Raw genomic sequence first — 18,493 nt, 5'->3', positions numbered from 1 at the left:
GGGGAAGATGGGTGACATCTGGAGGGGGGTGGAGACAATCACAAAGACAGGTGAAACAGATCAGGGTGTGACAGCTCCAGAGCGCTCAGAACCTCAGACTGGGGCAAATGTTCACCTTCCAACAGGACAACGACCCTAAGCACACAGCCAAGACAACACAGGAGTGGCTTTGGAACAAGTCTCTGAATGTCATTGAGTGGCCCAGCCAGAGCCCGGACTTGAACACGATCAAACATCTCTGGAGAGGCCTGAAAACAGCTGTGCTGTGCTCCCCATCCAACCTGACAGAGCTTGAGAGGATCTGCAGAGAAGAATGGGAGAAACTCCCCAAATGGAGGTGTGCCAAGCTTGTAGCGTCACACCCAAGAAGACTCGAGGCTGTAATCACTGCCAAAAGCGCTACAACAAAGTACTGAGTAAAGGGTCTGAATGCTTATGTAAATGTGATATTTCTATTTCTAAAAACCTGTTTTTGCTTTGTCATTATGGGGTATTGTGTGTAGATTTATTAGGACAAAAAAACGATTTAATCCATTTTAGAATAGGGCTGTAATGTTACAAAATGTGGAAAAATACAAGGGGTCAGTACTTTCCGAATGAACTGTTTGTGTATGTGCATATACCTGTATATACAGTTGAAGTCAGAAGTTTGCATACACCTTAGCCAAATACATTTAAACTCAGTTTTCACAATTCCTGACAATCCCTGTCTTAGGTCAGTTAGGATCACAACTTTATTCTAAGAATGTGAAATGTCAGAATAATAGTAGAGAGAATGATTTATTTCAGCTTTTATTTCTTTCATCACATTCCCAGTGGGTCAGAAGTTTACACACACTCAATTAGTATTTGGTAGCATTGCCTTTAAATTGGTTAACTTGGGTCAAACGTGTCGGGTAGCCTTCCACAAGCTTCCCACAATAAATTGGGTGAATTTTGGCCCATTCCTCCGGACAGAGCTGGTGTAACCGAGTCAGGTTTGTAGGCCTCCTTGCTCGCACACACTTTTTCAGTTCTGCCCACAAATTGTCTATAGGATTGAGGTCAGGGCTTTGTGACGGCCAATACCAATACCTTGACTTTGTTGTCCTTAAAACTTCTTATGGGTAGGTGGTAGCGTCCCACCTGGCCAACATCCAGTGAAATTGCAGAGTGCCAAATTCAAAATACAGAAATACTCATAATAAACATTCATAAAATATACAAGTATTATACATCGGCTTAAAGATTAACTTCTTGTTAATCCAGCCGCTGTGTCAGATTTCAAAAAGGCTTTACGGTGAAAGCATACCATGCGATTATCTGAGGACAGCGCCCCGCTTACAAAAGTATACAAACATTTTCCAGCCAAGTAGAGGAGTCACAAAAGTCAGAAATAGCGATAAAATGAATCACCTTTGATGATCTTCATATGGTTGCACTAACAAGACTCTCTGTTACACAATAAATGTTCATTTTGTTCGATAAAGTCCCTCTTTATGTCCCAAAAACTCTGTTTTGTTGGCGCGTTTTGTTCAGTAATCGACTGGTTCCAGGGCGGTCAAAACATGCAGACGAATACATCCTAATAGCACCGGTAAAGTTTGTCGAAACATGTCAAAAGATGTTTATAATTCATCCTCAGGTTGTCTATTGTCTAAATAATCAATAATATTTCAACCGGACAATAGCGTTTTCAATACAAAGGAAAAACAACGAACAACGTGCTCACGGTCATGCGCCCACTCCAGCTCTGCATACTTTCCCTGTCCACTGACCAAAAGGTATTTGTTTCTCAAAATACAAGCCTGAAAGCATGTCTAAAGACAGTTGACATCTAGTGGAAGCCATAGGAACTGCAATCTGGGCCCTAACCCATAACATAGTCAATAGGCATTCAATGGAAAACAACTCACTTAAAAATAAAAATAAATTTACTGGATGGATTTTCCTCGGGTTTTCGCCTGCCGTATCAGTTATGTTATTACACAGACATTATTTTAACAGTTTTAGATACTTCAGAGTGTTTTCTATCCAATACTACCATGAATATGCAAATCCTAGCTTCTGGGCCTGAGTAACAGGCAGTTTACTTTGGGCACGTTTGTTATCCAAACTTCAAAATACTGCCCCCTACCCAAAAGAGGTTAAGCCATTTTGCCACAACTTTGGAAGTATGCTTGGGGTCATTGGCCATTTGGAAGACCCATTTGCGACCAAGCTTTAACTTCCTGACTGATGTCTTGAGATGTTGCTTCAATATATCCACATAATTTTCCTTTCTCATGATGCCATATATTTTGTGAAGTGCACCAGTCCCTCCTGCAGCAAAGCACCCCCACAACATGAGGCTGCTACCCCCGTGCTTCACAGTTGGAATGGTGTTCTTCGGCTTGCAAGCCTCCCCCTTTTTGCTCCAAACATAATGATGGTCATTATAGCCAAACAGTTATATTTTTGTTTCATCAGACAAGAAGACATTTCTCCAAAAAGTGCGATTTTTGTCCCCATGTGCAGTTGCAAACCGTAGTCTGGCTTTTTATGGCAGTTTTGGAGCAGTGGCTTCTTCCTTGCTGAGCGGCCTTTCAGGTTATGTYGATATAGGACTCGTTTTACTGTGGATATAGATACTTTTGTACCTGTTTCCTCCAGCATCTTCACAAGGTTTTTTGCTGTTGTTCTGGGATTGATTTGCACTTTTCGCACCAAAGTACGTTCATCTCTAGGAGACAGATCACGTCTCCTTCCTGAGCGGTATGACGGCTGCGTGGTCCCATGATGTTAATACTTGCGTACTATTGTTTGTACAGATGAACGTGGTGCCTTCAGGCGTTTGGAAATTGCTCCCAAAGATGAACCAGACTTGTGGAGGTCTACAAATTTTTTTCTGAGGTCTTGGCTGATTTCTTTTGATTTTCCCATGATGTCAAGCAAAGAGGCACAGAGTTTGAAGGTAGGCATTGAAATACATCCACAGGTACACCTCTAATTGACTCCAATGATGTCAATTAGCCTATCAGAAGCTTCTAAAGCCATGACATCATTTTCTGGAATTTTCCAAGCTGTTTAAAGGCACAGTCAACATAGTGTATGTAAACTTCTGACACACTGGAATTGTGATGCAGTGAATTATAAGTGAAATAATCTGTCTGTAAACAATTGTTGGAAAAATTACTTGTGTCATGCACAAAGTAAATGTCCTAACCAACTTGCCAAAACTATAGTTTGTCAATCATCAAGTTTGCAGACGACACTACAGTGGTAGGCTTGATTACCAACAACGACGAGACGGCCTACAGGGAGGAGGTGAGGGCCCTCGGAGTGTGGTGTCAGGAAAATAACCTCACACTCAACGTCAACAAAACAAAGGAGATGATTGTGGACTTCAGGAAACAGCAGAGGGAGCACCCCCCTATCCACATCGACGGGAACAGTAGTGGAGAGGGTAGTAAGTTTTAAGTTCCTCTGCGTACACATCACGGACAAACTGAATTGGTCCGCCCACACAGACAGCGTGGTGAAGAAGGCGCAGCAGCGCCTCTTSAACCTCAGGAGGCTGAAGAAATTCGGCTTGTCACCAAAAGCACTCACAAACTTYTACAGATGCACAATCGAGAGCATCCTGTCGGGCTGTATCACCGCCTGGTACAGCAACTGCTCCGCCCACAACCGGAAGGCTCTCCAGAGGGTAGTGAGGTCTGCACAACGCATCACCGGGGGCAAACTATCTTCCCTCCAGGACACCTACACCACCCGATGTCACAGGAAGGCCATAAAGATCATCAAGGACAACAACCACCCGAGCCACTGCCTGTTTACCCCGCTATCATCCAGAAGGCGAGGTCAGTACAGGTGCATCAAAGCAGGGACTGAGAGACTGAAAAACAGCTTCTATCTCAAGGCCATCAGACTATTAAACAGCCACCACTAACATTGAGTGGCTGCTGCCAACATACTGACTCAACTCCACCCACTTTAATAATGTAAAAATGTATGTAAAAAAAATAATTATCACTAGCCACTTTAAATAATGCCACTTTATATAATGTTTACATACCCTACATTACTCATCTCATATGTATATACTGTACTCGATACCATCTACTGCACCTTGCCTATGCTGTTCTGTACCATCACTCATTCATATATTTTTATGTACATATTCTTCATCCCTTTACACTTGTGTGTATAAGGTAGTTGTTGTGAAATTGTTAGGTTAGATTACTCGTTGGTTATTACTGCATTGTCGGAACTAGAAGCACAAGCATTTCGCTACACTCGTATTAACATCTGCTAACCATGTGTATGTGACAAATAACATTTGATTTGATTTAACAAGAAATTTGTGGAGTGGTTGAAAAATTTGTTTTAATGACTCCAACCTATGTGTATGTAAACTTCCGACTTCAACTGTATATACATATATATATATACATTTTTGTTGTTCGACATAAGACTATAAAATTACCAGGAACTTAGTGATTTTAATTGAGGAAATCTGTTCCCAAGTATCTGTTCCCAAGAGGGATATGTGAACGTATCCCAATGTAATCAAGGTTTTGTCAACTACTATATCTGTTTTTTTGGGCTTCTTGCAGTCAATTTGCAGTGTAGGCCTACAAATGATTTATAATTATGTTCCAGCCCGACCATCCTCTCAAGAAAAAATTGGGGACACTTGCCCTAGAGGCACAAATTCCTCCAATTTTAAAGTGCATTGGACATTCCACACATAAGTTGCAAAAAAACCAAAAAGCACATCTACCCAACTCCGATTGAAGGGATCTCTAGAGTTAGCCATCCCTGAGACCAGGTACCAGATCTGGTACATCTAAATTGAAACTCTGAAACAGCCTGGTCGACCTTGGGGGAAATAGCATACACAATGTTTTGCAGATAGACCAACATTGTTTATATAGACAGTAAAATGTACAGGACCTAAAACCGAACCCTGTGGGACACCTTTCACCTCGTCCATACCGATTGCAGACAATCTTTGAATCAATAAAAAGTGATTAACAGTATCGAAAGGCATTCCATGATGCAAACTGTCAGCATCCTGGCCTTTGATGTCAAGGGTTACTGGTTGTGTTTATTTGCCTATGAAAATAAAATATATATATTGAATGGTTTTGAGTGTTCGGATTCTCCTTAGAAATGTACACATTTTGTTTTACAGTGGTTTTGCAATAGACATTAAAACCAGGGTTTTTACTGGATGCAAGAATCAATGCCAAGTTTTATTAGGAAGCCCCGCCTAGAATATGTGCGGTGCTGACGTGCATTGGTCCCTCACGTGACTCCAGGAATGTTAACAATGCAGTAAGTGTCCAACTTTGTACTGCATTCTAATTCTGCCTGTAGTTGGGAGAAAATGGAGTCTCTTCTCATGATATTTACTCGAGCCTACCGTTGAAAAAGTTCGATACATTATCGTATGGATTGTGCAACAAAGGATTGGATATAAAGTTTTCCCGAAAAGCGTATTTGGTTGGATTCTTTCTCGGATTAAAGCTGAATGATACTTCTATCACATGGTAAGTTCAAATCTTCATCATATTTTTGGGAAAGCCTAACTATTTTGATGAAAACACAAAGATAAATGTTCTTTTCAGTACTGACATTTATGTAAATTGAAGATAAAGCCTCGGATTTCTTCCAACGCGACTAGCTTTCGGCCAGAGGAAGAGACTGCTGGGACTGAAATTCTCCCTACATTGGAATGTCGGGCTGCTCCAGGCTGCAGAGTTGCGCTCAGATCGGCCGATAGATCTTAAAACTTCCAGCGCAAAGTTGAGAAGGCCCCACAATCTTTTTCAGTCTCGAAATGTTCTAATTAATCACAACCTCGACAAGAAAACCCATGACGTGATCAATGTGTTTAGGATATTGAAACAAATGTCATTTTACAATGGTTTTGTTTTCACTAAAGGCTAGGGTGGGAGGGGGTCTTAAGCGTGGCAAAATAATATTTAAATGACGTGTTAAAAGTGTTGAAATGTACCTTTGAAACACGAATGTGTCTTAAAATGTTTCTTTGAGATGAATATGGATTCTTAGGATGTTTCTGGTTGCATTAAATGTTTGGTGAATTATTTAATTCCATAATGGTCTCTCATTCTGTAAACGGGCTGCAAACAKTCTGTCTTTTTGTGTGATGTGCACCATTGTCCTTAATGTCCAGATTTTTTTATGATGCTGTTTGATAAACTTTTGAATAGCAGAAACTTCTCACTGATTGTTTATTAAGTTTGGACATTTTATTTCTGTAACTTATAATGGAATAACTTTCTATATAAATACTTGTTTTAAACTGCCACAATTTAACTGTTTAAGAGTAGTTTGCGTAGTGTATGCCAAATTATCAGTCTAGTACAGCAGGCTAATAGATTGGCACTGATGCAACCATGCGTTTCATTCAGGTGTGCAATAACACATGAGGTTCAAGGTAGGAACCTTGTTCTAGGTCTACCTTTAAACAACATAACAGGCACACAAATAATGTTACAAAAATGTTAATATAGGCTAGATAATAAAAAATTACTATTATGCAGGTATTACAATGAATAGCCCATTCGTTTAATTGTGACTGTAGCATACATTTTAAAAGTCATATTCTAACCGGATCAGATGTTATCTATTGATAAAAGCCTGTGAGTATTGATTGTATTGATAAGACTGGCTTATTGTATTATGTGTTACTGTCTGGGAATCTGACTTGAATTCAATAGAATTAATGTGTAACATTCATTGCAAACCTACATCTCGCATCAGGAGATCAGATATTAGCCGACTGTATTTGTTTACATTATTGACTTCTTGATTAAAATAACTTGAATCAAAGTAATCTCGTCAAAATGAATATACTTTCATTCCGACCTAAATCTAGGTTGGATCTACAGCAACAGCTTCAATGTGATGAATGGTAGCATTCAAGTGAACTTGTTTATGTTTTACATGTTTGAAAGGATCTCTGTACTTTTCTGTTACCGTTGTGTGACTTGTGTCTCCACATGTAATCAAATATTGGATCCCAACCACAACCACTCAGACATTATTATCAGGCATTGCAGACTGAGGACCTCATTGGTAAAGACAGGCCAGGGCATTTCCATCCCAAAGGACCTGTGAGCACCAACGTGACGTTCATAGGAGCATGTCCAATTGGGTGTCAAATGAAAGCTAAGAGTATATTTTTGAGAAATTAAATTATATTTACATTTTTCAACCATGTTCCATCCCAAACATTAGGAAAATGCAAAGGCTTTGATTTCTGGTAAAACAGGTGTAAAGGGGATCTTAGACAACATCTACCAGAAAGAGTCTTAAAAGGTATCATACATACATCAACACACAATAATGTTGAAGTTAAGACCCCTGTCAACAAATATCAACTCTTATATTTCGTTTTGGAAAAATGATTTGCCTTCTGTAAGTTTAAGAATCATTGCTTTGTGCCTTGTAATTTTGTCACAAAAACCCGCATCTTGAAGATAGTTTCTCATTTCTCTCCCTCATAAGGAGGGAGGATGATGACATTTTACAGAAGTAACAATTAAAGGTAGGCCTACCAATTTGTTAGTGTTTTATTTACATTACCAGTCAAAAGTTTGTACACACCCTACTCATTCAAGGGTTTTTCTTTATTTTTACTATTTTCTACATTGTAGAAGAATAGTGAAGACATCAAAACTATGAAATAACACATATGGAATCATGTAGTAACCAAAAAAGTGTTAAACAAATCAAAATATATTTTGTATTTGAGATTCTTCAAAGTAGCCACCCTTTGCCTTGATGACAGCTTTGCACACTCTTGCCATTCTCTCAACCAGCTTCATGAGGAATGCTTTTGCAACAGTCTTGAAGGAGTTCCCACATATGCTGAGCACATGTTGGCTGCTTTTCCTTCACTCTAAGGTCCAACTCATCCCAAACCATCTCAATTGGGTTGAGGTCCGGTGATTGTGGAGGCCAGGTCATCTGATGCAGCACTCCATCACTCTCCTTCTTGGTCAAATAGCCCTTACACAGACTGGAAGTGTGTTCGGTCATTGTCCTGTTGAAAAACAAATGATAGTCCCACTAAGTGCAAACCAGATGGGATGGCTTATCGCTACAGAATGCTGTGGTAGCCATGCTGGTTAAGTGTGCCTTGAATTCTAAATAAATCACTGACAGTGTCACCAACAGAGCACCATCACACCTCCTTGTCCATGTTTCACGGTGGGAACCACACATGCAGAGATCATCCGTTCATCTACTCTGCATCTCACAAAGACATGGAGGTTGGAACCAAGAATCTCAAATTTGGACTCATTAGACCAAAGGACAGATTTCCACTGCTCGTCCATTGCTCGTGTTTCTTGGGCCAATCAAGTCTCTTCTTCTTATTGGTGTCCTTTAGTAGTGGTTTCTTTCCAGAAATTTGACCATAAAGGCCTGATTCAGGCAGTCTCCTCTGAACAGTTGAAGTTGAGATGTGTCTGTTACTTGAACTCTGTGAAGCATTTATTTGGGCTGCAATCTGAGGTGCAGTTATCTCTAAATAACTTATCCCTTACAGCAGAGGTAACTCTGGGTCTTCTTTTCCTGTGGCGGTCCTCATGAGAGCCAGTTTCATCATAGCACCTGATGGTTTTTGCGACTGCACTTGAAGAAACTTTMAAAGTTCTTGAAATGTTCCGTATTGACTGACCTTCATGTCTTAAAGTAATAATGAACTGTCATTTCACTTTGCTTGTTTGAGCTGTTCTTGCCGTAATATGGACTTGGTCATTTACCAAATATGGCTATCTTCTGTATACCACCTCTACCTTGTCACAACACAACTGATTGTCTCAAACACATTAAGAAGGAAATAAATTCCACAAATGAACTTTTAACAAGGCACACCTGTTAATTTAATTGCATTACAGGTGACGACCTCATGAAGCTGGTTGAGAGAATGCCAAGAGTGTGCAAAGCTGTCATCAAGGCAAAGGGTGGCTACTTTGAAGAATCTCAAATATAAAATATATAACACTTTTTTGTTTTGGTAACTACATGATTCCATATGTGTTATTCCATGGTGTTGATGTCTTCCCTATTATTCTACAATGCAGAAAATAGTAAAAATAAAGAAAAACCCTTGAATGAGTAGGTGCGTCCAAACTTTTGACTGGTACTGTATATCAAGTTTGTTTATGAATTATTAAGTGATTAAAACTCATAATTCTGTTAACAAATCGGTAACGGAATTACCAAAATATCAGTATCAGATTTAATGCAATTGAATTGGCTACAATGGGAAATCATGGTAGTCACAAACCACAGTTGGGTCACCTAATGTCCTCCCTTCCACTGGCATGCTGTTGTGTTCAGCTCATCGCTGTTTTCTTACTCTTTCTGTCGTCTGGTGGTAAAAGCAAGACTAAAAACAGTCTGGACAACCTCTTTCTCTCTCTCTGTGTTAATGTCACCTCCGGCTCATACTGACACCTACCACCTACCCTCTATCCATTTACTGTAACAAGCATCCTCACCCACTGATCACGGACATTGAAAAGTGGTTAAAATTTGGTCGTTCTGCCCTGGCCGGACCAAATCTGAACCATTCATAGACATCTATGTTTCACAAGTTTGGACAGCAGAGTACAGTAGAGAATAGTACAGTCAAGAAAAGTAGAGTAGATTTCTCTACGGTACAGTAGAGCACAGTAGAGTAGAGGGTAGCACTTTATTTGAATAGTTCATTTGTAGATGCTCTACAGACTATCAGTTACATTTCAGCATCTACTAACCCTAACCTTAACCTTAACCCTTATCCTAAACCTACACTTGACTTAACCCTTACCCTAGCCCTAACCTTAACCCTTATCCTAAACCTACACTTGACTTAACCCTTACCCTAGCCCTAACCTTAACCCTTATCCTAACCCTACACTTGACTTAACCCTTACCCTATCCCTAACCTTAACCCTTATCCTTATTCTATACCTAAACGTAACCTTAGCAAACAGTTGCATATCAACAGATTTGTTTTGTTGACAGTATGACCATCTGTAAAGCATCTACAAATGGACTATCCGGACTATCCAAATAAAGTGTGACTGAGTACTGTATAATGTACTGTACTGTACATATCTACTGTACTGTATGTTTGTAATGTCCAAACTTGTGAAACACAGATGTCAATGATTGATTCAGATTTGGTCTGGTGCGGAGTAACCAAAGGTGATCTTCTTTGGTGGGAGAGCTCATTAGAATAATATCCAGTGTGTAGAATAATACCCAAACATGCAATAAGGATATTACATATTTCTACCTTTCTGTACCTAGTTAGCATACATCACCATGAAGAGAATGATATTCATATCCATAATTATGCATTTCTGTATAGTACAGATCAGGGACCCATGATGGAATTTCGTTACCGGATGTAAATCCACTTCACCCACTGTAGTTAAATAACCAGAATATATATTTTTTAAATTGGAGGTGACATCATAGTTGACACCATGTTCTTTCTGCAGATATATTTGAATCCTAGTCAGTGTTCACAGTCAGTCTCTGTCCAGACGCTCCAGAAACAGAACCCAAACCTTGAGATATCTGCTGGAGGAGTTGCTCCTAAAAAATATATATATTTTCCAAGTGAATGGTGTTAATCATTTCTGCTAGCCATCTACTGAAGCAAGGGGGGTGGGTGACTTCCATTCTGTGAGGATCATTTTTTTTGCAGCCACCATTCCAAACATCAGAGCCAGTTGTTTCCCATAGGAGATCCTGTGTGATTAACAGTACAGGTGTCTCTAATCAGTCAGTGCCACAAAGGCCTTTTGCTTCACAAATTTTGTTTGTGGCACTGTGCATACATAAAAACACATAATCAAGCATAGAGGAGGACATATACAGATAGAAAAGTGCAGTTCATGAGTGATCAATTATTCATCTGTACACTATATACACTATACACATCAGTACTATGTCAACTACCATTCCAACTGCTGGCCAGAAGCTGCTCCTACTAGTGTTTTTTAAACATTCAGGAGACCATGTCTCTACCCTCCTCTGTCTGTTGTTCTTTAGGGGAAATCCATGTTTCTGTTGTTTATTTTGGTCCTCTCTGCCCCGTGATGGAATGATATGAGCTTTCTTGTCTTTACTTGTGGAATGGAATGCTCTATGGGTGGACGCGGCGCTCAAAGCATCACAACAATGGGAACCTAGTCTAAAGATTCTGGAGATTGGGCAACTTGTTGTGGAGCTTGGCACTACCGTCCCAAATATGTGTTTGTTTCGGAAAACTCTCTAGACTCACAGTGAGTGCTGTGATTGTGTCAGAAAACGCCTCAAACATCCAAACCCCCAAAATGCCTTTTTCAACCCATGATGAGAGAGAGAGTGTGTGAGAGTAGTGTCCTGATTTAGATGGACCAAGGGGATGCCACTGTTCAAAGCTATCCCAGGCCTCAAAGCCTACCAAGCATACTGGTCTGGTGGTCTCTCAGTCCAAGCTAAACAACTATATTTTAGTCATTGTCATAATTGAACATGTGTATTACGGTGTTTTACACCACAAAAGCTGTTACACGATTACACAGTGATAATACATTGTTGTTTCCGCTTATTCTACGTGATTGTGAACAGAGACATACTTCATTCACACCTCCTATATTCTGCCCCGGAGAGTAGCATTGCCACGATAGAATGTAGACAATGTTCTTGAAGATAAAACCGTAAAGGGGTGTTAATATTAGATCACACAGGAGCATTTTACACACAGTGGATGAGACGTGTGTAACTAATATGACCCTATGCCACCATGACCACAACACGTCCACACACACCGTACCCTTACAGTGACAGTTCAGTAACATTTTCTGTTCTGATCTTGCTCCACAGGCGCAGATGGGAGCCAGAACGGTTTGGGGCAAGGGTACCCTTGTCACCCCTCACATGACTTGGAATAAGGAGGAATGTGACCCCTAAAACACACACACCATGGCACGCCAGTGGGATTCCTATCAGTAGGAGCCAGCCACACAGAGACAAACAAAAATAGTAATACAGAGAGAGAAAGAGGAATCCCAATCTCACATATCTTTGCACAGCTTCGGAGTGTGTGTGTCAGTTTTTGGGTGAGAATTTGAGTGTGTGTTCCTTAGACTAAAACGGGAGTGTCATGAGGCCCAAGACGTTTCCCGCTGCTCCGTACATGGGCAACACGCGCCAGCGCCTCCAGGAGATCAAGGAGGGGCTGAAGCAGCCGGCCAAGCTGATGAGCCAGGCCCTCCACGGGGGCAGCTCCCGGGGCGAGGGGGGCCGCGGGGCCGAAAGCAAGAGCAAAGACCCCGGCAGTCGCCAGCAGCAGCACCGGCCCCCTCAGAAGTTCAACAATTACCAGAATGCTCTGAGGGAGATCCGCAAGTCCCTCAGGCCGTTTGAATACAAGTCTGGACCCTCTTCTGGCTCTACCCACCCCGCTGGAGACGTCAACCGACAGATGCTGCAGGAGCTGGTCAATGCTGGCTGTGACCAGGTGAGGACTGGGGAGTGTGTGTGTGTGCGCTTGCTCTCAAGTGGAAGAAACTGCTCTGGTCTGTATTAATGTCTCTGCTTGAATGCTGGTTCTATAGTCACGTGTGTTAGTGGTTAACATACAGTAACTCACTAATGTGGCGGTAGAAAGCCCCATTCACTGTCATAATAATTCAATGATACACTACAACCTTTCTCTGCCAAGAGTACAGTACAATGGTTACATAATAGAGGTCGACCAATTAATCGGAATGGCCGATTTAATTAGGGCCGATTTCAAGTTTTCATAACAATCGGTAATCGGCATTTTTGGACACCGATCATGGCCGATTACATTGCACTTCACGAGGAGACTGCGTGGCAGGCTGACTACCTGTTATGCGAGTGCAGCAAGGAGCCAAGGTAAGGTGCTAGCTAGCATTAAACAAATCTTATAAAAAACAATCAATCTTAACATAATCACTAGTTAACTACACATGGTTGATGATATTACTAGTTTATCTAGCTTGTCCTGCGTTGCATATAATCGATGCGGTGCCTGTTAATTTATCATTGAATCATAGCCTACTTCGCCAAATATATTTTTAAACCTGCATATTTAGTTAATATTGCCTGCTAACATGAATTTCTTTTAACTAGGGAAATTGTATCACTTCTCTTGCGTTCTGTGCAACAGAGTCAGGGTATATGCAGCAGTTTGGGCCGCCTGGCTCGTTGCGAACTGTGAAGACTATTTCTTCCTAACAAAGACAGCCAACTTCGCCAAAAGGGGGATGATTTAACAAAAGCGCATTTGCGAAAAAAGCATAATCGTTGTACGAATGTACCTAACCATAAACATCAATGCCTTTCTTAAAATCAATACACAGAAGTATATATTTTTAGGTAAAAGAAATTCATGTTAGCAGGCAATATTAAACTAGGGAAATTGTGTCACTTCTCTTGCGTTCATTGCACGCAGTCAGGGTATATGCAACAGTTTGGGCCGCCTGGCTCGTTGCGAACTTATTTGCCAGAATTTTATGTAATTATGACACAACATTGAAGGTTGTGCAATGTAACAGGAATATTTTGACTTATGGATGCCACCTGTTAGATAAAATACGGAACGTTTCTTTATTTCAATGAAAAAATATTCGTTTTATTTTCTAAATTATAGTTTCCGGATTTGACCATATTAATGACCTAAGGCTCGTATTTCTGTGTGTTATTATGTTATAATTAAGTCTATGATTTGATATTTGATAGAGCAGTCTGACTGAGCGGTGGTAGGCAGCAGCATGCTCGTAAGCATTCATTCAAACAGCACTTTCGTGCATTTGCCAGCAGCTCTTCGCTGTGCTTCAAGCATTGCGCCGTTTATGACTTCAAGCCTATCAACTCCCGAGATTAGGCTGGTGTAACCGATGTGAAATGGCTAGCTAGTTAGCGGGGTGCGCGCTAATAGCGTTTCAAACGTCACTCGCTCTGAGACTTGGAGTAGTTGTTCCCCTTGCTCTGCAAGGGCCACGGCTTTTGTGGCGCGATGGGTAACGATGCTTCGAGGGTGGCTGTTGTCGATGTGTTCCTGGTTCGAGCCCAGGTAGGGGCGAGGAGAGGGACGGAAGCTATACTGTTACACTGGCAATACTAAAGTGCCTATAAGAACATCCAATAGTCAAAGGTACACTGCTCAAAAAAATAAAGGGAACACTTAAACAACACAATGTAACTCCAAGTCAATCACACTTCTRTGAAATCAAACTGTCCACTTAGGAAGCAACACTGATTGACAATAAWTTTCACATGCTGTTGTGCAAATGGAATAGACAAAAGGTGGAAATTATAGGCAATTAGTAGCAAGACACCCCCAAAAAAGGAGTGATTCTGCAGGTGGTGACCACAGACCACTTCCAGTTCCTATGCTTCCTGGTGATGTTTTGGTCACTTTTGAATGCTGGCGGTGCTCTCACTCTAGTGGAGCATGAGACGGAGTCTACAACCCACACAAGTGGCTCAGTAGTGCAGTTCATCCAGGATGGCACATCAATGCGGAGCTGTGGCAAAAAGGTTTGCTGTGTCTGTAGCGTAGTGTCCAGAGCATGGAGGCGCTACCAGGAGACAGGCCAGTACATCAGGAGACGTGGAGGAGGCCTAGAGGGCAACAACCCAGCAGCAGGACCGCTACCTCCGCCTTTTTGTGCCAGGAGGTGGGACTGCCAGAGCCTGCAAAATGACCTCCAGCAGGCCACAAATGCTGCAGATGTCTGCTCAAACGGTCAGAAACAGACTCCATGAGTGGTGGTATGAGGCCCGACGTCCACAGTGGGGTTGTGCTTACAGCCCTGTCACATTGCTCATGTGCTCAGTGTGAACCTGCTTTCATCTGTGAAGAACACAGGCACCAGTGGCGAATTTGCCAATCTTGGTGTTCTCTGGCAAAGGCCAAACGTCCTGCACGTGCTGGGCTGTAAGCACAACCCCCACCTGTGGACGTCGGGCCCTCATACCCGCCCTCATGGAGTCTGTTTCTGACCGTTTGAGCAGACACATGCACATTTGTGGCCTGCTGGAGGTCATTTTGCAGGCTCTGGCAGTGCACCTCCTGGCACAAAGGCGGGACGGTAGCGTCCTGCTGCTGGGTTGTTGCCTCCTAGCGCCTCCTCCACGTCTCCTGATGTACTGGCCTGTCTCCTGGTAGCGCCCCATGCTCTGGACACTACGCTGACAGACACAGCAAACCTTTTTGCCACAGCTCGCATTGATGTGCCATCCTGGATGAACTGCACTACCTGAGCCACTTGTGTGGGTTGTAGACTCCGTCTTCTGCTACCACTAGAGTGAGAGCACCCCAGCATTCAAAAGTGACCAAAACATCAGCCAGAAGCATAGGAACTGAGAAGTGTCTGTGGTCACCACCTGCAGAATCACTCCTTTTTTGGGTGTCTTGCTAATTGCCTATAATTTCCACCTTTTGTCTATTCCATTTGCACAACAGCATGTGAAAATTATTGTCAATCAGTTTGCTTCCTAAGTGGACAGTTTGATTTCATAGAAGTGTGATGACTTGGAGTTACATTGTGTTGTTTAAGTTTCCCTTTATTTTTTTGAGCAGTGTACCTTTGACTATTGGATGTTCTTATAGGCACTTTAGTATTGCCAGTGTAACAGTATAGCTTCCGTCCCTCTCCTCGCCCCTACCTGGCTCGAACCAGGAAACACATCGACAACAGCCACCCTCGAAGCATCGTTACCCATCGCGCCACAAAAGCCGTGGCCCTTGCAGAGCAAGGGGAACAACTACTCCAAGTCTCAGAGCGAGTGACGTTTTGAACGCTATTAGCGCGCACCCCGCTAACTAGCTAGCCATTTCACATCGGTTACACCAGCCTAATCTCGGGAGTTGATAGGCTTGAAGTCATTAAACCGGCGCAATGCTTAAGCACAGCGAAGAGCTGCTGGCAAATGCACGAAAGTGCTGTTTGAATGAATGCTTACGAGCATGCTGCTGCCTACCACACGCTCAGCAGGACTGCTCTATCAAAATCAAATCATAGACTTAATTATAACATAATAACCACACAGAAATACGCCTTAGGTCATTAAATGGTCAAATCCGGAAACTATAATTTAGAAAATAAAACGAATATTTTTTCATTGAAATAAAGAAACGTTCCGTATTTTATTAACAGGTGGCATCCATAAGTCAAAATATTCCTGTTACATTGCACAACCTTCAATGTTGTGTCATAATTACATAAAAATTCTGGCAAATAAGTTCGCAACGAGCCAGGCGGCCCAAACTGTTGACATAACCCTGACTGGTGCAATGAACGCAAGAGAAGTGACACAATTTCCCTAGTTTAATTGCCTGCTAACATGAATTTCTTTTTACCTAAAAATATATACTTCTGTGTATTTATTTTAAGAGAAGCATTGATGTTTATGGTTAGGTACATTCGTACAACGATTTATGCTTTTTTCGCAAATGCGCTTTTGTTAAATCATCCCCCTTTGGCGAAAGTTGGCTGTCTTTGTTAGGAAGAAATAGTCTTCACGAGTTCGCAACGAGCCAGGCGGCCCAAACTGCCTGCATATACCCTGACTCTGTTGCACAGAACGCAAGAGAAGTGATACAATTTCCCTAGTTAAAAGAAATTCATGTTAGCAGGCAATATTAACTAATTATGCAGGGTTTAAAAATATATTTGGCGAAGTAGCTATGATTCAATGATAAATTAACAGGCACCGCATCGATTTATATGCAACGCAGGACAAGCTAGATAAAACTAGTAATATCATCAACCAGTGTAGTAACTAGTGATTATGTTAAGATTGATTGTTTTTTTATAAAATTTGTTTAATGCTAGCTAGCACCTTACCTTGGCTCCTTGCTGCACTCGCATAACAGGTAGTCAGCCTGCCACGCAGTCTCCTCGTTGAAGTGCAATGAATCGGCCCATGATCGGTGTCCAAAAATGGCCGATTACCGATTGTTTATGGAAAACTTGAAATCGGCCCTAATTAAATCGGCCATTCCGATTAATTGGTCGACTCTTTATGTAACCATTGTACTGTACTCTTGCAGAGAAAGTTGTGATGTGTGTATCATGTTATTATTATGACAGTGAATGGGCTTTCTACCGCCACATTAGTGAGTACTGTAGTTAACCACTAGACACATCTATATGAACCAGCATTCAAGCAGAGACATAATTACAGACCAGTATCTTCCACTTGAGAGCAAGCGCACACACACACACTCCCCAGTCCTCACCGGTCACAGCCAGCATTGACCAGCTCCTGTGCAGCACTGTCGGTTGACGTCTCCAGCTGGGTGGTAGAAGCCAGAAGAGGGTCCAGACTTGTATTCAAACGGCCTGAGGGACTTGCGGATCTCCCTCAGAGCATTCTGGAATTGTTAACTTCTGAGGGCCGGTGCTGTCTGCTGGCGACTGCCGGGGTCTTTGCTCTTGCTTTCGGCCCCGCGGCCCCCCTCGCCCCGGGAGCTGCCCCCCGTGGAGCCTGGCTCATCAGCTTGGCCGGCTGTCTTCAGCCCCTCCTTGATCTCCTTGCGGGGCTGGCGCTGCGTTGTCCCATGTACGGAGCAGCGGGAAACGTCTTGGGGCCTCATGACACTCCCGTTTTAGTCTAAGGAACACACACTCAAATTCTCACCCAAAAACTGACACACACACACTCCGAAGCTGTGCAAAGATATGTGAATTGGGATTCCTCTTTCTCTCTCTGTATTACTATTTTTGTTGTCTCTGTGTGGCTGCTTCCTACTGATAGAATCCCACTGGCGTGCCATTGGTGTGTGTGTGTTAGGGTCACATTCCTCCGTATTCCAAGTCATGTGAGGGGTACAAGGGTACCCCTGCCCCAAACCGTTCTGGCTCCATCTGCGCCTGGGAGAATCAAACAGAAAATGTTACTGAACTGTCACTGTAAAGTACTGTGGTGGACGTGTCGTCTGGGTGTGTCATGGTGCATTAGGGTCATATTAGTTACACACGTCTCATCCACTGTGTGTAAAATGCTCCTGTGTGATCTAATATTTAACACCCCTTTACGGTTTTACTTCAAGAACATTGTCTACATTCTATCGTGCAATGCTACTCTCCGGGGCAGAATATAGAGGTGTGATGAGTATGTCTCTGTTCACAATCACGTAGAAATAAGCGGAAAACAACAATGTATTATCACACTGTGTAATCGGTGTAACAGCTTTTGTGTGTAAACACCGTAATACACATGTTCAATTAGACAATGACTAAAATATAGTTGTTTAGCTTGGGACTGAGAGACCACCAGACCAGTATGCTTGGTCTTTGAGCCTGGGGATAGCTTTGAACAGTGGCATCCCCTTGGTCCATCATAATTCAGGACACTACTCTCACACACTCTCTCTTCAGTTCATTGGGTTGAAAAGGCATGTTGGTGGGGTTTGATGTTTGAGTGCGTTTTCTGGTACACGGAATCACAGCACTCACTGTGATCTAGATCTTCT

The 18,493-nt window shown here is 42.2% G+C and overlaps 1 protein-coding gene across 1 annotated transcript in view; it reads left to right on the top strand.

Moving 5' to 3' along the window:
* Positions 1-5,275: 5,275 nt before the first annotated feature.
* LOC111978647 (serine/threonine-protein kinase LATS2-like) overlaps positions 5,276-18,493 on the top strand; it is a 23,899-nt gene continuing 10,681 nt past the window's right edge. Inside the window, 2 exon segments of the mRNA XM_070448625.1 lie at positions 5,276-5,516; positions 11,866-12,502. Coding sequence (XP_070304726.1) covers positions 12,146-12,502 — 357 coding nt within the window. The 5' untranslated portion in view covers positions 5,276-5,516; positions 11,866-12,145.

This window comes from Salvelinus sp. IW2-2015, linkage group LG2 (genome assembly GCF_002910315.2).
Source record: "Salvelinus sp. IW2-2015 linkage group LG2, ASM291031v2, whole genome shotgun sequence".
Lineage (NCBI taxonomy): Eukaryota > Metazoa > Chordata > Actinopteri > Salmoniformes > Salmonidae > Salvelinus > Salvelinus sp. IW2-2015.
The sequence above is the reverse complement of the archived record's forward strand: the minus strand, read 5'-3'. Positions and strand labels throughout refer to the sequence as shown.